At 42.6% G+C, this 24,425-nt stretch overlaps 1 protein-coding gene across 1 annotated transcript in view; it reads left to right on the forward strand.

Moving 5' to 3' along the window:
* Window positions 1–2,247: 2,247 nt before the first annotated feature.
* Window positions 2,248–24,425, forward strand: part of COL25A1 (collagen type XXV alpha 1 chain) — a 315,502-nt gene continuing 293,324 nt past the window's right edge. The window contains exons 1-2 of the mRNA XM_074903974.1: window positions 2,248–2,607; window positions 3,220–3,289. Coding sequence (XP_074760075.1) covers window positions 2,248–2,607; window positions 3,220–3,289 — 430 coding nt within the window. The remainder of the gene's footprint in view (window positions 2,608–3,219; window positions 3,290–24,425) is intronic.

A 24,425-nucleotide genomic window follows, 5' to 3' on the forward strand; every position in this document is an offset into this window, starting at 1 on the left:
GATGCTTGGACGGAAAAACCGCATCTTTCGGCCAAGCAAAACATTGAGCCAGGTCGCACTGATATATGGGTACATGGTTGTCTGTGCCCCGCACAGGCAGCAGCGGGGTGCAGGCAGCCGTCCTACCCCCAGCAGAGCCTCACTAACCCCCTGCACAACGTGATAATCGCAGCCTTGGGGTTTGCTGCTTCACTTTGCTGGATGTCACCATGAGCTGGGCTGCGTAATGGTGCTGGCTACTAACAGCGGGGGGTGATGTTAAGTGCTGGAGCTGGCGCCCGCCAATGGCTCCCAGCGCCTTGTGGGCCGCCAGCCACTCCGAGGCAGCCTGGGTACTGCTCATGCCATGCTCAGGGAGCCCTTGCTATGCACCAAATAAGAGCATGTGGGTATTACTTGTTTTCTTCTGTCAGATTATTCATTCCAAATACCATTTCGTCTTCTCATTGCCAACAGATAGTCTGTGAGCAAGTCCTTGTTTTGAAAAGAGCAGTTGTTATGAATAAGTCCTGATCATAAGGTATGAGCCGCTTAGGGGAATTTGTTTGCAAACAGTCCATTGCAACTATTAACTGTTTATCATGAAGAAATTATCACCTAGGGCGATGTAATCATGATTTCTTCTCCCCGACTAGAGTCCATGAAACTTGTTTTTACAAAGGACAAAGACAAATCATGAAGAATAAATGACTAGCTATGAACTTCTGTTATGCTTTATTCAAAGTCCAGTAAGTAATTACACTAAAACCCACAAAGCTTTTTGGATTCATGTCTTCATGGCAGTTATGATTGCTTGAATACTTGGGAAACAATAGGTAATAAAACTGCACAAAGATGACTCCAACTTGATTTGTAGTACAAACCAGCACTCTCAGTCTTATCTGAGGAGTGCCATAGTTGGACGAGTCTCTTTTTCATTCGACAAATCTTTATATCTTCTAAGTAGTCAGTATTCATGTGAGTAAATGCCAACCAGAGTGAGTTATGTGTTCCTTCAGAGTCTGCTCTGAGAAGTTTCTGTGGGTCAAGAAGTTTGCTGGGCACAAGCAATGTCACACGAAGTGCTACGTAGGAGATGCGTGTGGCAAGGCCAAGATGAGGACCAAGCTACACGAGGTAAATGCAGCATTTGGAAGAGGCAGAGGGGAATGGAACAGAAACCAACAAGCTTTCCACCAGGCCATGCGTGCAGTTCTTTGGATGCTGATGCTCCTTTTCTAGTCATACAAACCAGGAATGATGAGAACAGGTCGGTGTGCGTGGAACAGCGAAGAAGCAACTCGGTAAATAAACAAAGAAAATCAGCCGAAATCAAACCGACTCCATGCAGTGGGGCGTTAGTGCATGCTGCTGCTTTGGAAGCCAGCCCTCGCGTCCCGTGTCCGTGCTTGCCGGCCTCCGAGTTTTATCCACGTTTATCCTCCGCGCTCTAAAAAAGGCCCGGGACGACAGCGCGCTGCCCGTGGTTTATGCCCGCGCCGTGGGCATGACAGCCCGCGCATAAACCGCCGTAAATTAGCGCGGCTTTCCAGACCTGCCCCCGGAGGGTCGGGCCACCCCGAACAGCCCCTCTGCACGGTACTTCCCTCCGCTCCCCACCGGGGGCCGCGGCGCCCCCCTCATTTGTTAGTCTAATGCCCCGCGCAGACATTATGCAGCGAGAGCTCCCCCCGCCCCTCCGCCTAGGTGAATAAATTATGCTAAGAAGGGCGGGGAGGTGGGTCGGCGGGTGTGGGGGGCGCGGCGGTTCCGCGGCTCGGCGCGGCTGGCGGCTCCCCGGCGCCGGCAGGCAGGTGGGGGGGAGCAACAAGTCTGGCGGCGGCGGCGGGGAGGAGAGCGGGAGGCGGAGGGGGGGCGGTGGGCGCTTCCCGCCCCGCGCCTGAAAAACCTCTCTGACAAGTGGCAAACCGTTAGCAGAGCACGCTGCTCCCTACGAAGGGCGGGTGGAAGCCGCGGGGGCTCGCCCGCACCCAGCACTGCTGCCGGCTTTTGGCTCCTCGCTTCCCCCCCTCACCCCCCCGCCTCCGGGCTGAGTCGCGACCCGCTGCCGGTCGGCGTGCGGTGCGCGCCGCCGCTCCGCCTGGAAAGTGTGTGAGCCGGTTGCGGGCTTTTCTTCTACTTACCGCGTCCCCCCCCCTCCCTCCCTCCCCCCAACAACAACAAAAATATTTTGCCTTTTTGTTATTTATTTTCTTCTACTTGATTGTTATTGTTTTTGTTGCCGCTGTTTGTAAACTAATTGCCTCCATGGGGGGCGGAGGAAAGGGAATCAAAGCCGCCGCAGCTGAGGGGTGTAGGAGCACGCCGGGGGAGAGCCGCGGAGCCGCAGGACGGCAGGGCAGCGGCCAGCCCGGCTGCGGCGGGGAGCGCTGCCCGCGGCGGGCCGGCCCCGGGGGCTCGCTGCTGGCCGTTCTCCTCTCGGCGCTGGCGGCCGCCTCCTGCGTCTACCTGGGGTTGCGGACCAGCGACCTCCAGGCCAGGGTCGCGGCCATCGAGGGCGCCCGAGGGGGCTTTTCTGCCGCCGCCCCGCTCCCGCCGCTGCCCGGCTTTTCCCTGGAGCAGCTGAATGCGATGATGCAGGAGAAAGTGGAGCGACTTCTCGCCCAGGTGTGCGGGACGGGGGTGGCTGCTCGCAACTGGTGTGTGTGCTGGGGATGGGGGATGACGGGCATGGGGGGTGACGGGGACGGGGCGCCGGGGGCCGGCTGAGGCCCTGAGGGGGGCGGCCGGGGCAGCTCCGCGAGCGGGAGGTGCGGGAGCAGCGGGGGCAGTGAGCCCGCACCCCCGGGGGGGCGGCGGGGCCGGGGGAGCAGCGGGGGAGGGGGGGTACCCCCGGCTGCTGGGGCGGGTGGGCTGGGGGGTTCGCAGGTGGACGCTTTTTTTTTTTCCTCGGTAACTTGCCGCTGTGCCCGAGCCTCAGTCCCCGCGTTTTCCGATCGCGCGTGTAAAAAAAAAGAGAGGAGGGGGCAAAAAAAAAAAAAAAGGCGGCGGGGGGGGGGGGGGGGCAGGCAGGCAGGCAGGCACTTGCGGCGGAGGTAGGAGAGAGCCGGTGGCGTCGGGCTTGTTTTTGTTGTTGTGGGGGTGGAGGGCTCAGTGAGGCACCTTGGGCCGAGTCCAAGCGAAGCAGGCATCGCCGGCCGTGCAGCCACGGCCCGGCGGCACATCCGCGGCGGCGGTGGGAGCTGCCGAGCGCCCTCACGTCGCTTCTCTCGCCCACAGAAATCCTACGAGCACTTGGCAAAAATACGAGTAGCGAGAGAAGCGCCTCCAGAGTGCAACTGCCCACCAGGTAACAGACACAGCTTGGGAACCTCCTCTCTGAGGCTTGTAACTCCGGGAGTGGGGTGGGGTGTGTGGGGTGGTTGGTATCCCGTGTTTTTCAAATGTACCTTAGTGCGATCCAGGTGATGCCTCTTCAATCAACAGCTATACCTTGGGTGGGAAGGGTGTAAAGCCCAGAATCATCTGTTTCCACTGTGGCACTGGAGTGTAATTAATGCTAGTTGAAAACCCCGGTTAGGCTGGGTGTTGCCAGCCAATAACATTTACGAGAAGTTAATGATCTAGCCTGGCAAGAAGAAATATATTCTGTCTTAAACGGGGTATTACTGAATCAAGGCATTGTGTACTCAGCTCGGGAAGCAGAACAAAAGTTCCTAGCAAAAATACCGAACAATTTATAGTGTGGATTGAAGTAGGTGGAGAGTCCGTTGCAAGTTAGCAGTAATATATAGAAGAGCGTTTCAGTGTCATTTTTCTGTAGTCTGTGATGAAAGTGGTGCCCTCGGGAAGACATTGCAGGTTTCATGCTGAGGGTTCAAAAGTGTGTGTGCTTATGCAAGCAGTGATGTTGCTTGACTTTGGGAAGGGGGCCTCCTAATACTGTGATCGATTGTTCGTATACACACACACACTGCAATGTTTCCCGTAGTTTTTGTACTGCTTTTCGACAGTCTGACAACTGTCAGTATTGCTTTTGGCTTTATAATCTTCTGCTGATATATACCCAAGTTCAAATGATGTCTTAAAAGTTAGGAAAATCATGCCAGTGTTTCACAGGATGCTGTAAGAATTTCTGCATCCTCTGTGTGATGGAGCACACTAGACGCACAGTATGCTTTACATCTCCTGCCGCTCCGTACGAAAAACCATCTCCTTTACAGGTGGAATATCGACTGTCAACAAGACGTGAGCTGATGATGTTTGCTGATAGGATGTGTGATAGTACTGTGTATATAAGGAAGAAGGTCTTCTAGTTTAGGATTTAATTTCTGCCCAGCTCATCGGTCTGAAAGAACTACTGAATCACAGTGTTAAAACTGACTACAATGGTTGTTGCAGTATTTTGCTGATGATACAACTGAGAGCAGAGTATTTACTGGGTGCTATAGGAGTTACCATGGCTAGCATGAAAAGGGCAATATATATGACTAGTGACTAGGACTGTTTTAAAAGAGTGCATAGAATTACTGAACTCCAGCTAGTTTTGGTAGGGAAAGTTGGTTTCCTGCTGTACTGTATGTAATTTTTTCCTTTAAGGCTAACATAAGCATAGAGTGTTGATCTTATTTTTTTTTTCTGTTGCTTAACTGTAATAAATTACAAGATTCAAGTTTGTGCACTAAATTATGTTGTATGCAAAGATGTATTCCCTGAGCCCAAGACATTGTTGAATTTGATGCCAAGTGCTCTCCCTTTTCCTTCTCCTTGTTTAAATTAATCTGTTAAAATGTTTTTTGTTTATTGTTCTCATACTAAAGGTCAGTATCTACTTTTTCACAGTTGGTGTTATGTGCTGCTTTACTTCCCTGCTACCACTAGAGCCCCACATTATACCAATTTTTATCTGACCTTTTTCCTTAAGAAATATATTTTATCAAGTAGATAATGAGCAACAGAAAAGTTCTCACATGATTTGTAAAAATCCTTGTTAGGTGAAAGTCCAAATAAAGCGATCTGGGAAACATTTTCAAGGCAGCAAGATTCATAAGATCAGGAAAACCTATAAGAATTGTTAAATAAAAAAAATAAATTGCAGAGAGGACTAGCTGGTATGGGGATTAGAAATGTGATATGGAGCTTTTCACCTCTGGGTAGCTATTTCAGTTTGGAAGCAAGATTTGTAGTGACTGAAAGATGTTGCCATGTGATAGCCTCATTTTGGTCAGCTTAAAATGAGTTGATGCTCTCATGCTTGTTGCCAGTGGACAGGTGTGTACCTCGAAATGGCATCGTCTTGGGAGCCTTGTCTGAGAGAACAAGGGCTGAGTGGCACCATCACCTGAGTACTGTGCCTTCCCAACAGCAGGAATTAGGCAGAGCAGGAAGGCATGGAGGGAATAAATTGTTGTTCCTTCATTTGGTTCACTTTGTTAGAAGTCCTTTTTTGACTGGACAGGATGGGCTTTTATTTTAATCCTTAATGATGCTATTACACGTTTGGACTACTGTGTGCAGAAGGCATTTGGTTTAATAGGAAAAGTATCATGGAAACTCAGTGGTTTTTCTGTTGACTGCTATTTGTGAAGCCAGAGAGTAAATTGCCTCTACTTCCCCACATGGTTCCCTTTTGCTGCTTTGTTCTGTTCAGCTTTTGCGTTTCTTACCTGGGTTTCTGTAATAATAAAATACATGTCTGTTAGAGATGACTTTGGAAGGCCTTCATGGTACAGAGGTGATTTTTGAAACATCCCTGTGCTGTGAGAAAATGCTGCTGCCAAATGGCCACCAAGGCAGTTTCCATCATCCTGCTCTTTAAAGAGAAATAGAGGTTTTAAAGAGAATTTAAAAATAGGTTACGTTGTTCTCTACCAAAAGGAGAGAGGGAAATTTGATCTGCGGACAGGAGGGTGAGAATGTGGCCTCTGATTTAGGATTAAAGTTATGCAACTGGTGTAGATCTCATTAGCTTGAGATGTTCATCCCCTTGTGACTCTACGTGGTAGGAACATGCATGTTCAAAGGGAACTGGGTTGAATGGCTTGGATACCAAAGGCAGCCAGATTCTCAACTGCTCATAGCTTGTAGAGCTGTCCACATGCAGCTCCTTCTAATTCGACAGTAGTCTTGAACTTTGTCTAGAGTGAAGAGTAGTCACATTTCTTTTTAAAAACTTTGCTTTCACTAAATGTGTTTAATTATTATTTTCTATTTTCTTATAAAAGAAACACAATGTGAGGAGAAATTGGAGTTTTGATTTTAATTCTTCAGGACTAAAACCAGATACCAAAGATTTTGTAAATATTTTTAAAATGACAATAGCAGGCATTCTTTCTCTTCTTAAAGCAGAGTAATAAAGTTTGAAAAGTAAATGCACACTGACATTCCTGTTAAATTACCTCAGCTCTAACAAGAGTGCCAGCTTAAATCCTATGCTTGCAACTAGTGCTGCAGTCACTGCTGGCAGTTAGCTTTCTGTGAGTAGGACTGGGGGGGGCAAATTGAGTGGCTAAAGTTATTTTAAGGGTAATAAATTAATTTTCCTTTGCCAGATTTATTATTTATTGTAAATTAATGTTTCTCTACTGTAAAAGATGAACAAAAATAGTAGGTATGTAAGTAATCATTTCATATGTTTGAATCTTCCTTTAAATGGCTGTGGGAGCATAATCAGCTTTTATGAGGAACAGTCAAGCACAGTGCTGGATACTTCTTATGAAGTGCCAAGAATTACACTGTTGTGGAAAGAGTAACGTGCAGACAGCACAGGAATACTCCTAGTTCAATAGAATTTTAAGAAATTCTTAGGTTTTCTTAGATGCTTCACATTTCCATCTTACAGAAAGTATTATACCTAGGACCTATAGACTTCAATAGAAATTAACATACGCTTGCATGTTTTAGTGAATTGATTCTTTATATATTTCAAGTGTTGAATTCTGACATTTGTGATCATGTGCTGTGATGCCTCATTCTGTGAGTGGTCCTCAGAACCCACTCCTGGAGTCAGATGTTGTTGGCAGGAGTAGGAGTCAAGTTTATTAGTACAGAAAGTTCAAACCTGGTCAGCAGGAAGGCTGGATGGTGATTATATATGGTTCTGCGTGTCCGTTTTGGGAAGCAATTACTTTTTTGTTCTCTTTTGATGAAGACCTTTATAGTGAATTTATTATTTAAAAGAAAAAAGGCAGACAGTATTGTATAAGTGGGAATGCCTATATGCCAAACGTTTCTTTAATTCTGCGTTGACAAAGGATAGGTTGCATAAAAGATGTTTTTTATCTCCAAGTGCTATGACACTCTGTGTATGTATTTTCACTATAGCTTAGAAATAAAATTATGGTGTTAGCAGTTTTTGATGTTTTGGTTTGTTTCCCCTGCCCCCCCCACCTCCCCTTCTTTTTCTCCGCAGAATATTGGCTAAACTTCACTGCTGAGTACCTGGCAAAGTTGGCCAAACAAATTTACTTTTTTCTTTGTGCTTCAGGCAATGTTTCTTTCTTTGCTCTTTCTCTTGTATTTTTCCCATTAATAAACCTGCATTCTTCTTCCTCTTGTGTTCAGATACCTGTGGCTTCAAACCCTTTCCAGGCATGGACACTGTCGCCATTCTTTCTTAGCCAGCTATTTTGTGCTGTTTCTGTAATCATGGCATCTTGATTCTCTGTTCCAGTCTTAGAGCTTTATGGTTTGGCATTTGAAGTACCTCCTCCTTCCCTATGTAGTTGGCTGCCATCAGGTTATAAAGCTTAGTTCAGTGTATGTAAACCTGTTCATTCAGGAGATTAAATACCATAAACCAATGGTTTTTTTTTTTGGGGTGGAGAATGCCGGTTTGTCTTATTCTAGTTATAGTAATTCTAGTGGGAAAACTGATATACACCTACAGTTCTTCAATAAGGTGATGAATCTCCTATATGTATTTTGGTAGTAGCATAGATGGCAAAAGTCAATGTATCTTCTTAGCATCCTGGTACTGGTTTTGGCATCTTAAGCATCTAATCTTTTCTTTGACACGCAGTCGAAGTACAATTTAGGCACTCTTTCATATTTCCACATGTTCCATAAGGACTGTTTCCTGGAGCATTTAGATTAGTGAGGCTGAAAGAATGGAGGAAAAATCAATTTTGGGGATTAAAAGAATCCTGAAACTGTTATCAGCAGAGTATTACTTTTTTAAAAATTATGATTCCAGGGAAGCAGTTTTGTAAAGACTGGAGAGGTGAAGAAAAGAGGAGCTGACTTAAGTGTTTACTAGTAGAAAGACCCAAAAGAAAATACAGATAGATATAGAAAGCATCCAAAGTGTTTTTCCCTGTTACTTAAAATTTCAGGGTGTCCTATCTAAACGTAGCTCCCAGCACTACTTATTTCTGCCATGTCTGAATCATCTGTTTGCTGAATGCAGTGCTCAGCTCTAATTTTGTAATTTTTCTGACAGGGCTTTGAGTTCCCCTTTCTTACCTTCACTGGTTTGATATTTTTCATTTCAGATCCTAGATAAAGATGTTTATTGATGTGCAGCAGCACGCAACCTTCTGGGTAGTCTGTTGTCTTGTTTGGATGACTGATTAGAGATGCTGTTTTCTCCCCACAGAATAGCTAAATATATTTTATTGGCTAAGATGTGACCTTTTAATTCCCTTCCCTCTGGGTACAGAGGTAGGGTGTGCAGCATGATGAATGAAACGTAATGTGGCTCAAAAGAGAACTGATTGACAGCAGACTGCACCAGTTTTCTGTCTTTTGTAATATTATTGATGTCAGTGGTGTTGTAACAAAGGTTGATTTGACCTTAAAAGTGTTAGTAAGAAAGGTTTTTCTATAACTTGAATTTAAATTTATTGAACTTGCTCAGTTTTACCAAACAAAGCACATTAAAAGGAAGGTTAGATTATCTGCATTAACTGTTCTTATATGAGATTAATATAAGAACATATATGTTCTTTGATTTCTGCCCATGTGACAGCTGTCCATCTCGAGCTGCTGAAATGTCAAAGCAGTTCAAGTACAGTGAGTCTTGCAGTGTGAGAAGTGGCTGTTAAGTCCACTTCTGGAACAATGCTTTTAGTGTGTGTGTGTGGTTTTTGTTTGTTGATTATTTTTTTTTTCTCTCTAATTTGTTAAATATATGTATCTGTTTCTTTAAAGAGTCTTTAAAGCTCAGGTAACTTGAATTCTGTTCAGCTATGCTCACCCCCTGCCCCTTTCATTCAATGTTAGTTGGTTCTTGGGAATGTGTTGCCAGAAGAACAGCACTGCTGCATCTGCATTACAGCACTCATCTTCCCTCTCACTCCCTTCTAAATTTACTGGCTGCAGCTTACCTGTCTGCTGTATACTTAGTGCAGTAAAAATCAGCTAGCTTTGAAACAGCATGACTGACAGAAGCTGTCTTTATAGGGCCTTTTGGGATACCAGATACAATCTTATAATTAATATGTTCAATTTACCAACCCTGTAAAACCATCCATCTTGGTTTTAACACACACAGAACTTGAGTCATGTTGCTAACATACAGTCTCTTCAGGAAGGCTTGTCTACACGGAGCGCTTTTCCCCTTCATTGTTTCAGTTATCTCCTAAGTTAGCCGCGAAAAGGAAATCTGACTGCTTACATAGAACTATTAAGAAGATGTAAGAAGGCATAGAATAATGCAGGCTGGAAGAAACACTTTTCACTATATACAATTAAAGCTGCAGCTTGCAGTTAGTTAATATACATGGTAGTGAGCATGATGCTGCAGGCTCGCTTTTTGGAAGCTTGTGGACTGCCATGTTTTTAGTGGTTAGACTTACAGTAGAGCAGTGCCTGCTTAAATTCATCTGCTCCAGTCTTTTCATGAGATTAAGTTAAGCAGAAGAAGCTGTTTGTCAGAGCTTAATAAAAATAAATGTCAGGACAGATTTTCAGAACTGAGTGCCAAATTTGAAAGCATGAGTTTTGTGTGTACCTTTCATGTAAATACAGCTATTTTTCTCTATGTAGACTTCAACAACTTTAGAAATACAAGGTTGGGTTGATACCCTGGGAGATCATCTTATTCATGCTTCTGGGCTCTGGAGCGAATGTATCTAGGCTATTGTTGTCTGGTTTTACCTTCTATGTGGTTCACAACTGCAGTGTTTAGTCAGTCATGGCTCTAAGTTGTTGGATCTGCCTTATTTTCATGATTAAGTGCAGCAGCCCCAAGTAAATAATCCCTTCAGTTTAAAATGTGCCACTCTGTAAATAGGTAAATGTGTAGTGCAAGAAATTACTAATACATAGATGTGCCTAAGCTAAGATAATCTATTTAAATATTTCCATAGGTTGCCTAGTTCTTAGCAGTCAAGCTACAATTTCCTTATTTGTGAAGTAAACTGCTTGTCCCGTCCTTTGTGATCATGGAGAAAACCTGATCATTGTGCTTTCCTTAAAACAGCTTTATAAATATGTTGGAAGACAGTCTTGTCTGTGATGCACAGTATAACTTATCCTTTCTGCTTCTCCCCTGCTCTTCTGTCTTTTTTCTTTTTTATTGGGGTGGGGGGGCAGGGGCTGGTGTGGTATTAAAGTTGATTCACATTTATATGTGCAAATGTATGTTTATAGGAGCAGGCATTTACATGCAGTTGTAAATATTGCATGTAGGTTTGGGGAGAAGTGTTTCTTATGCTTGGAAAGCTTTGAAACAGATGCTGTTGCCTGGCAAGCTTTTTGAAAAAATATGAAGTTATTGTACACCTATGTAAATACTTTTACTAGAAATACATGTTCTTATAATTAATTATCAAAGGTATGATGACAGCCCTTTGTAGGTCAAAGAAACAATAAACGGATTGAAGAAAGTGTAATAAGAGGTGATAAAACTGGGATGTTACTTTAAGGATGTTCTGAAAATTAATACAATCAGAGACCTCTGCTTAGATACGCTCAACCAAGAAGGATGTAGCTTTTAAGCAACAACAGTTTGTCCTTCACTGTCTTAAAAATTGAGCAGGAAGTTGTCAAAAAGTTTTCTTTAGAACGTGTACAGGTGATTTACATAAGGGAATAGATGGAGTCTGTTAAAATCAGTACTTCTAGTATAGTCTCTGTTAGGCATTAAAGTTATCATCTTAGTTTTGGTTGTGCATGAAACTCATTTACTGTGTGTTGGGCAAGTATATTAGAAAATTAATGATTTGTGTATTAAGTGCTTAGGAATATAAATACAGTTTTTTAGGAGTATGACTTACAGATTTTTTTTAATAGAAGTTTACCTTTGCTAGTATGTCTCATTTGGGCTCACAATGGAGAGTAGATCACAAATTCACAGATTCTTAGAGAGGTTGAAAAGGAGGCTGTACAGGGAACAGTGATGGAGGTGAGTCTGAAGTTGGTTCCCCTACCCTTTTGTGGCTCTTCTGCAAGCTCAGCTGAAGAAGTGTTGAGGAGAAGAAGGGTATCAAATGATCTTTCTCCTTGATCTTTGGACCTCTTTTTAGTGCAGTACACTGTACTGTATAACCTAGCAGTATGATGTTTTTGGTAGTCTTTCACACTATGCTGTAAATTGGACACACAGTAGGCTGCCAGCCGAGTCATGGTGACACAGTGTAGAATATAGCTCACTATAGCAGGGAAAACGTGCATAAAGCCAGGTGGCTGATCCCCTGCTTTCCGATGACTGAAATAGCTGGCTCGTACCATTTCCTGGGACTACTTTAGTCTTTTGGTACCTGGGAGGTGCTTCCTTTAAGCAGCAAAGATTTGTGGGAGGGAAGTGTTTTATCTTTTTTTTTTTTAAGAAGAAGCAGAACCAATAAGCTCATGAATTTAGCTCTTCCTACCCTTTTGAAGAGTTTTAGCACCCTCAGGAGTAAGGGACTATAGAGTAAGAGCTGTAAATATCATGGGAGGAAGGCTGTAGAAAATGAGTAGTTTTAAGGCCTTCGTTGTTCTGCCATTGGCAGTTCATGCTCTTAAAAGAAAAATCAGTTTATTTTACCTTCCACTTGAGTATTTTTTTCAATATCCCTTTTCTGTATAGAATAGCTCAGAAAAATCATACCACCATTATATGTTAAAGGTTTAGCTTACAAATGAAGTTCCTTCCATATGTATAAACTCCTCCTTAGCGTATTGTGCTTAAGGTTATGCTGAAAAACTGCCATTTAAAAAATCTTTTCTAGAATTGGGGGGGCTGGGAGGGGAATGGGGAGCACAGAAGGAGTTTTGAAACCAGGAAAATGTATTGGAAATGGGAGACCAAAAATCTTTTGTTAGGTGTGTGGTTGCCATTGCAGTGACAGATTTGTATATGCGTATTTGAATGCAGAACAGCACCCTGTAATTTGAAGGACACTAAATAAAATCTCTAAAAAGATATTTCTGTGATTAAAATCCTGTACAGTCTGTAAGAGCAAGAGTGTAGCTGGCTACTGACTAAGGCCTAGCTTGTGCTGGTAGTACTAGATGTGTTGCTAGGAAATGATGTAAGGCTTCTTTATATATCAGTGCTTATGCTGGATGATAGTAAGGTTTTCATGGAAGACTGCAGTGATGAAAGTCAAAGTGTATACATCTTAAGTTGAGGAGGTATTTCCTTTAGCTGGCACCTCTAATAACCTCTTAAGAATATGAGAAACAGCTGCTTGAAGACACCTGTCTTCCTCCCCACCCTGTGCCCACACCCTCTGAGTAAGCTCCTGTTTTGATTCCCTTGATGTTCTTTAGGGGAAGCCTTGATACCTGAGTAGAGGGGTATGGTCATAGGGCATTAAAAGGATAAACTCTTAATATTCTTTTTTCTAGTCACGAGTTTACATCTAGGTAATGCCCAATGGCATCACTCTAAAAAATACTGTTAAGTGTTGGCTGGAGAGTCTCTCTACTGTCAACTTTTCTGTTGTTCTTTATCAAATGTTCCTTTAACGTTTGTACCTCCACTGCTCTACTCTGGTTACTGCCAGTTGAAGGATGACAAACGTTGAGAACTGTCACTTCAGCTCGACTTAGAGGTAATTAATGTACTATTGATTTTGACACCTTTCACCTCTCAGACAGGATAGCTGTCTCAAACTTCAGTAAAAATACTTCCTGACTCGGTCCTTGTACCAGGAGATATGCTCTGGGCAGACATACTCAAGTGTAGACCAAAGTGGGGTCATTGTTAAGGTGGTCCTTGTGGCAGTGCTGAGCTTGAACTCAGCTTTTCTTTATTCTCCGTCCTGGAGAATGCTTGATAGTTTTTTGTGTTAGTTAATAATATGCAGCTTAGGTAATGGCTTTAGTTGGCACTTACAAATGCAGTGGTATCTCAGAAATGGATTGTGGTGTTTGCTGTAGCAATCTATGTGTGTTTATGAAGAAGTCATAGTTCAGTAAAGATCATCATGCATATGTTTCCCAAGTGGTTCCTGGGGGTAGGCACACAGAATACTGATGAACCAGAGGCTGAAAGACACAGTGACATGGCATCAATTTAAAATGAACCAGTGCTTAGACAGACATTGTCAATACTTACTTAGAGTTGGTGTCTTTGTAATGTTGACAGCCATGTTTGTAGAAGGCTGGAAATGTTTCTGTGTGTGAAGATGAAGTGTTTTTCCAATGCAGCAAGCATGTAAGTGCACTGTATTTCTTTACGGTAGGGAGACTAATCTTAGTGAAGAGAGATTAGTATTTTAAGTCTGACAGTTATGGACTTCAGGACAGCTTTGCATAATTCCTTAGTTTGATTTCTAGGCTAAGTCACTTCCTAATGTGCGGTAGGAGGACTTTCTTTTAGCACGTTCAATTAAGAGGCAGGACATAAGCTATTAGAGTGGCCAGTTAAAAAGAAGGATGAATCTTGAAAACTGAACCACCAGCAATGAGGGTGACAGCAAGACTGAAATTCTCACTTTTTTCCTCTCTTAAAATTGATTTGCTGTTATAAGGTGGTCTTTTGATGTATTCCAAACAATTTCAGTCCAATTTAGGAAAATAAGGAGAAATGAATCTGGTTTCAATGTGTATTATAACAACTGGAACACTCTGGAAAAAAGTGCTCTCGTAGCAAGTTTAAAGAAATGCACCTTAGAGGAAACAATGTGCTTAACGAATTACAGCAGGGACAACTAAGTAACAGTTCTATCTTTTAATTATATTCCTTTACAGGACTGTAAAGGTGGCATGGAATGTCTTCATATTTGAGTTCTTCCGTCTGTAAAATAGAATTGATGTAAATACATGAGCCATAATGTGCCAAAGTAGACAGTATTCATAACTTTGAATAGTTACTGTGTTGAGGAGCAGAAGTTTCTTTCTCTCCAATGCATTCATCTCCTTTTTAATTTTGGTAATCACCTCTCCATGCTTCATGATGTAATCACACGGAAACTGCTGAAGTATCGTTGCTGCTAGTCGCATGTTCATTTTCTGAGGATACTGAAATGGGTTCTTTCATAGTGCTCTTTCTTCTTTCCCTAGGTTGCTGAGTCATCATGCCTGAAAGTAGTTGCAAAAACATCAATTTGCAGCTGAAGCAACCTTTCGGGAACTTTTTCAAAGGATGTTTTTGTTTTAAAAACAACTTAGTCCTTAAGAATCTTCTTAGCTGAACAGGTGGGCAGTGCCAGCTCATATCACTCATGCAGGGATAGAAGTCACTACTTCTGTTACCACAATTTCTGAGATCCAAATGTTATTTTACTTCTAACTGAAGGCAGATGAAAGTAGCCTTTAACTAAAATTGTGACTGTTAATAATCAGACCTGATATGTGCATATACATTGCTTCAGGTATATTCATAGTCCCACAGATTTTAACCAAAATCAGTAGTTACTCTGGAATCTGAGAGGTGAGTGTGGCCTCGTTGTTTGGTGTTTTTTTTTTTTTTTTGTTTTTGTTTTTTTTTTTTTCCTCTTGTGTGTGTGTCTGTGTCCCGTCACCCCCTGGATCCTTGTTCATACCTGTTTATATGTGCAGCCATTATCATCTACTTCAGCTTTGATATATAGTGGGTTTTTTTCCATCATACAAATACTGCTTTTTATTTATTTACCAGTCAGTTTATAATTTATTCTTTCCAATCTCTGAGCAAGAACATTATGTCTATATCTACTTTTAGGAACACAAAATTAGTTTTGTAATACTGTAAGAGTTCTGGCTGCACTTGGAGACAGTCATAGAATAACAGAATGGTTTGGGTTGGAAGGGGCCTTAAAGATCATCTAGTTCCAACCCCCCTGCCATGGGCAGGGACACCTTCCACTAGACCAGGTTGCTCAAAGCCCCGTCCAACCTGGCCTTGAACACTGCCAGGGAGGGAGCATCTACAACCTCTCTGGGCAACCTGTTCCAGTGCCTCACCACCCTCAGACTAGATAATTTCTTATATCTAATCTGAATCTACTCTCTTTCAGTTTAAAACCATTACCCCTCATCCTATCCCTACACTCACTGATGAAGAGTCCCTCCCCATCTTTCCTGTAGCCTTCTACTCAGCCTGTAGTACTGGAAGGCCGCTATAAGGTCTCCCCAGAGCCTTCTCTTTTCCGGGCTGAACAACTCCAACTCTCTCGGCATGTCCTGATAGGGCAGGTGTTCCAGCATCCCATCAGGGGGCCATCTTTGTGGTCCTTCTCAGGACCTGCTCAAGCAGGTCCATGTCTTATGTTGGGGGCCCCAGAGCTGGGCACAGTACTTGAGGTTGGCTCTCACAAGAGCAGAGTAGAGGGAGAGAATCCCCTCCCTCAACCTGCTGCCCACACTTCTTTTGATGCAGCCCAGGGTACTGTTGGCTTTCTGGGCTGCGAGCACATATTGTCAGGTCATGTTGGGCTTCTCGTCAACCAGCACCCCCAAGTCTTTCTCCGCAGGGTTGCTCTCAATCCACTCTTTGTCCAGCCTGTATTTGTGCTTGGGATTGCCCTGACCCACGTGCAGGACATTGCGCTTGGCCTTCTTGAACTTCATGGTGTTTGCACAGGCCCACCTCTCAAGCCTGGACAGTCTGAACAGTAGAAATTATTAAAGGTATTTATGGGAAAGTTACATGTTCTCACATCTCAATTCATAGTTCACATGTTCAAAGCCAGTGAGTATTGTTCTGAGGATTGTTGAGTGGAAGTGGTTAGATAAAGCTACTAAAAATCTTACAGAATTGTTCAAAACATCATTTCTGAGAGTTAGAAAAAAATAGACCCATATGTACAGCTGGACCTTTATCTTAATTACTTTATCAAAATGACTGAATTCTGCATATGTATGTATTTTTCTACTCAAGTAGATTTTCATACTTGTGCAAGAGGTGATCCTTCTGTTCAACTTGGACTGTTCTTTTAACTCTGAACTAGCCCTCCCATTGCCCAATTTCCTGATGCTATGCTTGAAAAGTCGCTATTTGCTTAAGCAAAATGTACCCTTTTTTTATGGAAACATTAATTAACATTTTCTATACCAATGCACTTTTTAAGTTTCTTTGCTTGCAGCGGTATGAAAGAGTTTAAGGTCCCCGTTTGGGCTGTCAAAATCTGGAATAATCACGGCACATCTCAAGTTGAAAGGGACCCGTGAGGATCAAGTCCAACTCCCTGCTCCTCTCAGGACTACCTAAAACTAAACCATGTAACTAAGAGCGTTGTGCAGATGTTCCTTGAACTCTGACAGGCTCGATGCCATGACCACTTACCTGGGGAACCTGTTCCAGGCACCCTCTCAGTGAAGAACCTTTTCCTAATGCCCAGTCTGAACTTCTGATGCAGCTTCATCCCATTTCCTTGTGTCCTGTCTCTGGTCACCAGAGGGAGGAGATCAGCACCTCCCACTCTGCTGCCCACCTTAAGGAAGTTGTAGACTGTGATGAGATCACTCCTCAGCCTTTTGTTCTCCAAGCTGAACAAACCAAGTGACCTCAGCAGCTTCTGGTAAGTCTTGCCCTTGAGACCTTTCACCATCTTTGTTGCCCTCTGGACACACTCTAGCAGTCTGATGTCGTCTTTCTGTTGAGGCACCCAAAACTGCACACAGTACTCGAGGTGGAGTTTGCACCAGTGCTGTGTAGAGTGCGACAGTTACCTCCCTTGACCAGCTTGCTGTGCTGTGCTTGATGTACCCTTGGCCCTTTTTGCTGCCAGGATATGCTGTTGACACATTCAACTTGCCTCAACCCAAACCCCCAGACCCCTCTTTCTGCAGGGCTGCTTTCCAGCCTCTCATCGCCCAGTTTGTACATGTAACTAAGATAATCCTGTTCCGGGTAGGGAATCTGGCACTTTCTCTTGTTAAATTTCATACATTTGGTGATTGCTCAGCTCTCTAGTCTATGTAGATCTCTCTGTAAGGCCTCTCTATATCCTTGAGGGAGTTCACAGCTCCTTCTAGTTTAGTATCATTGGCAAACTTAATGTACGTGTGATTCAGGCATCCAGATAATTTGTAAAAACATTAGAGAGCAATGGCCCTAAAATTGAGCTCTGGGGAATCCCACTGATGACTGGCCACTGACTGATGTAACCCCATTTACTATAACTCTTTGAGCCTGACCCTTCAGCTGATTGCTTACCCAATGTATTATGGGCTTGTCTAGCCATATGCTGGACACTTTGCCTGGAAGAATACTGTGAGAGACAGTATTAAAAACTTTGCCAAAATCCCAAGCCACCATATCTACTGGCTTCCCATGGTCAGCTAGATGGGTGATCTTGTCATAAAAGGAAATTAAGTTGGTTTAACAGGACTTTCCTCTCATGAACCCATGCTGGCTGTGACCAGTGACTGTATTGTCTCAAGTGTTTTTTCAGTAACTCCTAGGATAACCTTCTCCATATTTTTACCAGGCACTGAAGTGAGTCTGACAGGCCTGTAATTACCAAGGTCTTCCTTCTTAATGTTCTTGAAAACGGGGACAACATTTGCCAGCTTCCAGCCAACTGGGACCTCTCCAGACTCCCAAGACTGTTGAAAAATAATGGAGAGATGTCCTGTGATGACACTGGCCAGCTCTTCCAGTACTGTGAGACAAATTCCACCAGGCCCGATAGGTTTATGCACATCCAGCTGGAGCAGCAAGTCATGAACAAATTCAGGGTTGACTGGGAGTTTATCACTGCCCCAGTCACAGTCTTCCAACACAGGGTTCTGGGGTCTCAGGGCTCATCATGAGTGTTGAAGACAGGCAAAAGCAGAATTAAATATGTCTGTCCTTATTTGTGAGGTGACCAACATCATCAGATAATGGACCAATGTTGTCTCTGAATCTTCCTTTTGCTGTTAACATTTTTTTAAAAAGCCCTTTTGTTTGTCCTTCACAGTGATGGCCATCTTGAATGCTAATTGAGCTTCGGCTGCACCAGTTCTCTCTCTACAGTGGCAAACATAATCTCTGTAGTCCTCCTGTGTTGCCAGTACTTCCAATGTCCATATACTTTCCTTCTAGAAGAAGATCCCTGCTCAGTGAAGCTGACCTTCTGTCCCACTTGCTTGAATTCCAACACTTTGGAATTGCCTGCTCCTGCACTCTTAAGAGATGGCTCTTAAAAAGTGACCAGCATTGATAGATCCCAATATCTTCAAAAACACATTACCAGGGGACCTTACTGACCAGCTCCTTCAGCAGCTTGAAGCCTGTTCTTCCCATATCCAGGGTTGAAGTTTTGCTGGCAGTTTTTCTCCTATTGCCAGTAATTTGAAACTCAACTACTTTGTGGTCACTGTGACCGAGACTGCCACCAATTGCCACTTTGCCCACAAGTTTCCCTCTGTTTACAAATAACAAATCTAGGAAGGCACCTTTCCTAGCTGGGTCCCTTAGTACCTGCACCTTCAACATGTTCCAGGAGCGTGCTAGCAGAGGGGGGCATACCTCAGTCTATGTTGTTAAACAAAACATCCACACTGAGAAGAAAATCCAGTAGTAAAAGACTGAGATAAGTGAGTAGTGCACCATAGTAGAGACAAGGTTCCTGGTTTGTTCATAGTCTTCCAAGATAGCCTAATGAACAAGAATTAAGGATTGACATAGTCTCAAGAGGAAAAATAGTAAAATACCCCTTTAACACTTTTTCCATAGAGCTTTTCTCTACAGCATCTGGGAAAGGTTAGCTCAGGGTGGATTTTGGTATTCTAGAGGTTCTCAGATACTGCTTACTGCTCACACAGTCTGAGCAGTGAATGACAGCAGGATATGTTGAAGTGGAAACTGCTGAAAGGGCTTCTCAAAGCATGGCAAATATAGTGATGTCAAAAGGAAATAGTGATGTGTCCATGGGATATCTTCTATTGAAGCACATTTTCTAGACATTGTGTACTCATCTGAGATGTTCAGATTTAATGGTGTGAGAGACATACTGGCTGGAGACTTGAACAATGGCACAAGGTGGGATAAGTGCCCCTTATTTTTGGGCTATCTCCTAAATGAGGTGTATAGGCAAAATTAGTTATTGCACACTCTCAGCTTCTCCTGAAAAATGGTGAGCAGTGACAATGCATAGCCTGAATGTTGCCCTCCATGACAGAGTGTATTATTTTGCCGTGTGGAGCAGACAAGGAAGGTATCTATAGGAAGATGGAGGCTAGTGTGAACTAGTAGTAAGTTATTCTCTAAGCAAGGGAGTAATCTGCAATCTTTCCAATTCTGCATCACTCTCTTCTGGTTTGTTATTAACACTACATGAGCAGAAGTGTGAAAATAGTGCACATGCTGGCTTCCTCTTGTGCTGTAGCAGTGTTCCTCAAAGCCTATAGGAGCTATCACACTCTGCATGTTGCTTATCTCTATTGAAACATATTAAAGTGTCAACACCAGTGGTCTATGGTGGAAGTTGATGTTGGAGTCCTAAAGGCTCAGGGATAGACTTGATTTATTTCAAAACTTATCATCCCTTCTTGCTTGATCATGTTGCTGTGAGTCCTTTATCTCTCTTCAACTCCCCGCTTTGTGTAGAGCGGGAAGGGCAACAGTTAGGGCCTGAACTCTGATCCCTCTGACGGACTGGTATTTTGCTAGAGCCAGACCTCAATTATGGTCCCAGATTTCTTTTTTTTTCCTGAGGCATGTTGTTTTTATGTTTGGCTTAGTAGCCTAGTGACCACCTATTCCCATCACATGTGTAGGACTTTACAGAAAAAGATTGGTGGGGCACGATATTATTTTGTTGCCATTAATTATACTTTGAGATGAACTGTAATTGTTCAACTTCGTTACTAATAATAGCACTTGGATAGGGACTAATGCAGCCAAAATTTTTCTGACTCTTTGGGAAAATTCTTGCTGGTTCTAAAGAGCACTTGTTTTAAAATGAAGACAGACCTCCTCAGATTGTTGTCTGTCTTTCAGATGCCCAAGCATTCTCTCTTGACTGCCTTCAGTGTTCTTTAAACTGTGTTGCTGAAGACAGCAAAGAGTGTTACTCACATCTGTTGTATCATTTTTAGACACACTAATCTTTTTGTTAGGCTATGATTGGTCACCTCAGTGTAAACCCTATGAAGCTGCTGAGTAAAAGGTGCCTTGAGGAGAAATTTTTGTGACAGATAGCTATCAGTTTAAAGTCTGGGAGGAATCTATAGCGATCTGTGAGGAGAGGTTCACGGCAGTCCTTCTCATGGTCCTTCTTCATGTATATTTTGTGTGATCTCCACTTGAGATCACACAGAATATACAATGACACCAGCACTTGCATCCACACCAAGTGAAATTGGATAGCTGCTTCATGATTGGAACATACACTTTTCATAGACACAGCAAGGGGACATTTACTTGTTGCTACTTTCTTTTCAGCTGCTTTGTTGAGAGAATGACTGCCTTTTTGTGAAGTGAAATACATTTCTTGGTAAAACAACAGTTTCATAAAGGGTGTCATTGTATGCATATGTACCTTCTATATAACTGGTCCCCATTTTCTCTCTGAAGTGCAGTCAAAAGGAAGGCTAGAACCAGTAGCTCCAAATCCTTGTTTGTCTTTTGGTAAAATACAATTACTTTCAAAAACTTCATTGTCAAATGACTGAATTGAATAAAATGACATTTTTTTCCATCAAGTTAATTACATGCTCTTTGATTAGCAAAGGTACATGACAAATTAATTTTCTTAAACATGCTACAATTTATTGAACAGCAGCAGGTGGCTCATATTCATTTGCATTCATTAAATATGCTGCATTCTACCACTCAGTTAATTTTCTTTTTCAGTTGTGTCCAAAAAATGATCTTTTCACATTGGCCTTTTTAGACTCTAAAAATGCCTCTTAGTTTAATTATGAGGAGAAAGAAATGATTTCTTATTTATTTTGTCAGATAAGAACAGTTATAAAATAACGAGATGGAAGTCGGGAGTCTTTCTTCCTACGTGACATGCTTAAAGTTAGTATTTCTTTTTCTTTTTCCTGAGTAGAATATCTCTTACTGGGGTCAATGACAATATTTTTTAGAGATATAGTAATATCACTTTTATTTGCCCATTTACTGAATGCATCGGAAGTAAATGGAAATCTTCCTGATTTACTTGGTTGCCGACAGCTAAATACATTTAATGGAAACAGTGGTTCAAAAAGTTTTGCCCCAAAAGATGAACTGTAGGGTCAAAGTGTACTTAGTAGTCCTGTTAGTAATAAGTTCTCTTTCCAAACTGTTCTCGCATTTAGTGTATTTTTCAGTAATCAGTGTTCTAAAACTTGGAATTTGAGCTAGGATATATGGTTGTGTATTATAGATAAACCAAATTTTTTGCTTAAAAAAAATCACTGAACAGGCTATCAGTGGAAATCTTGTTAAACAAAAGGAGAACTAGCAAAACTTACTGTATTCTTATAAAAATTTGCAACTTGAAAACTCTTGGAACCTTATTTGTGAAGAAAGGTCATGGAGAACCACAGAAAATTTGTCAACAAATGCCTCTCTTGATTTTTCTGAAGCGAACCTTCAAAAAAAGCCCAAACAAACCAAAAGCAATGAAGTTAATCTGCTCGAGGGTGGGGAGGCTCTGCAGAGAGACCTGGACAGGCTGGAGCCATGGGCTGAGGCCAACTGGAGGAGTTTCAATAAGGCCAAATGCCGGGGGCTGCCCTTGGGCCACAACAACCCCCAGCAGCGCTACAGGCTTGGGGAGGAGTGGCTGGAGAGCTGCCAGTCAGAGAGGGACCTGGGGGGGTTGATTGACAGCCCAATGAACAGGAGCCAGCAGTGTGCCCAGGTGGCCAAGAAGGCCAATGGCATCCTGGCTTGTGTCAGCAATAGCGTGGCCAGCAGGGACAGGGAAGGGATCTTACCCCTGTCCTCGGCACTGGTGAGGCCGCCCCTCGATTCCTGTGTTCAGTTTTGGGCCCCTCACTGCAAAAAGGACATTGAATGACTCGAGCGTGTCCAGAGAAGGGCAACGGAGCTGGTACAGGGTCTGGAGCACAGGTCGTATGGGGAGCGGCTGAGGGAACTGGGGGTGTTTAGTCTGGAGAAGAGGAGGCTGAGGGGAGACCTCATCGCCCTCTACAGCTCCCTGAAAGGAGGTTGCAGAGAGCTGGGGATGAGCCTCTTTAACCAAGTAATAAGCGATAGGACAAGAGGTAATGGCCTCCAGTTGCACCAGGGAAGGTTTAGACTGGATATTAGGAAGCATTTCTTTACAGAAGGGGTTGTTGGGCGTTGGAATGGGCTGCCCAGGGAGGTGGTGGAGTCCCCATCCCTGGAGGTGTTTAAGAGTCGGGTCGACATAGCGCTGAGGGATATGGTGTAGTTGGGAACTGTCAGTGTTAGGTTAATGGTTGGACTGGATGATCTTCAATGTCCTTTCCAACCTAGATGATTCTGTCATTTTGAATTAGAAACTTTATTTGTTTAAGCTGATTATACTTAAGATATATGAAAAAAGTGACTTTGAACAAGTGAATTCTGTCTTCCATACATGTGTTTTGTTTGCAGATGAGAGAGGGTTTTTTTCCTTTCTACTTGGCAGCATTGAAACTCATCTAATAAGTGAAAAACAAAGCTGTATTCAATGTAAAGTTTCCTTTCCCCCTGCCTCCCACCAGGAATCACTGTCAATTATAAAGCTTTTGAGGTAGTGCTTCTGATGAATCAGGGGACAGATCATGCTATTTGCACTTCCGTTGTTTATTTGGTTTCTAGGGAGATTCTTCTTTGCATGTAGAGGTGGATGTTGAGATGTAAGGTTATATAGGCTGGAAAGAAAGTCCTGGTTAATAAGGTGAGACACTTTTAAGTTACTTTCTTGTTGTCCATTAAAATAATGATTGGACTGCGTTTTCTAGAAAGAAGGTGCAAGTTCCCCAAACAGATGTATATTGCTGTTGGCTGGATGTGTTAATAGGGTAGGTGCTACATATATATGAGGTGTTAGGTCCTTAGCTACTTACTTGCATGTGCAGCTGTACAGATATGTTGATGCATTCCTGCCCATGCATACATGCCTATAGCTTTTTTTTTTCCTCACTGAATTTTTGGCTTTAAGAATTTAGATTAGCACTTAATCTCCAGTTGCTACATCCAAATTTACAGATTTCATCTGCCTTCCATTAACCTCAAAGCATTAAAAAAAAAAAAGTCTTATTCACGTAACAAATGTAGCTTGATGTCTATCAAGTTGGCTTTTCCCTTCTTCTGCTGAAGTAAATCAAAATTTAGCAGGTTGGCTTTGCATGATCCTTTATTGTTCCACTGGATTTCTTAACATCTTCCAAATACCTAGGCTTCTAGCTTTATATTGTATGAAAGTTATGAACATACTTTTTCTGGAGTTTGCATGGGTTCTTATAAGCAAATGATGTGAAAAACGTTTTATAGTAATATTTTAGATATTTACAGCTACTTAGAAGTTAATAAAAGAAGTTACTTGAGGATAAAATTTCTCTTCAAGTTGGTAGTAACTTTAAGACTTCATTTTTCCTGCATGTTGCTTGTTTTAATGAATTCTTGTTTGCCTATGGTATAGAACCAAAAATAAGAGCAGACCCTGCTCTTATAGCAAATGTGTTTTTGTTTCCCTTTATGTACCATTTATGTACCAGAATGTGACATGATTTACATATTTTATCTCATCTACACATTCTTTTTAACTGCCTAGCACTGCTTTGATTGTTGCTTTAACAGGTGAGCTGGGGAGCAGTGTTTTAATTACACACTTAAGGATTGAAATTGAAAGGCATTTTGTTTTTCAGTCTTCCTTCCACTGTTGCTCTCTGTGTGTCTTAGTTTCTGGAACAATCTGGAAAGATCTGCAAGTATATTTGAGGACAGAACCAGAATTCAGATGTCTCACAATTGAAAGGTTTACAAGAATCCTGAAGTGGAGAACAAATCTGAAAAAAAAAAAGCATACAATTGAGTAAGGCTGAGTAAAAATACTTTGGATGTAAATAAGCTTGCTGTACAGACACTATAAAGTAGCTATTCTGAAGAAATTTCTGGGTATCTAGTCAACCACAAGCTGAGCATGAGCGTTACACTCTTATGAGAAATGAAACAGTGTGCAGGTATATTAAAACAGGCTCTCTGTATGGAATAGCTCTTTCATTCCAGATTGCTA

The sequence above is a fragment of the Athene noctua genome, chromosome 4 (assembly GCF_965140245.1).
Source record: "Athene noctua chromosome 4, bAthNoc1.hap1.1, whole genome shotgun sequence".
Lineage (NCBI taxonomy): Eukaryota > Metazoa > Chordata > Aves > Strigiformes > Strigidae > Athene > Athene noctua.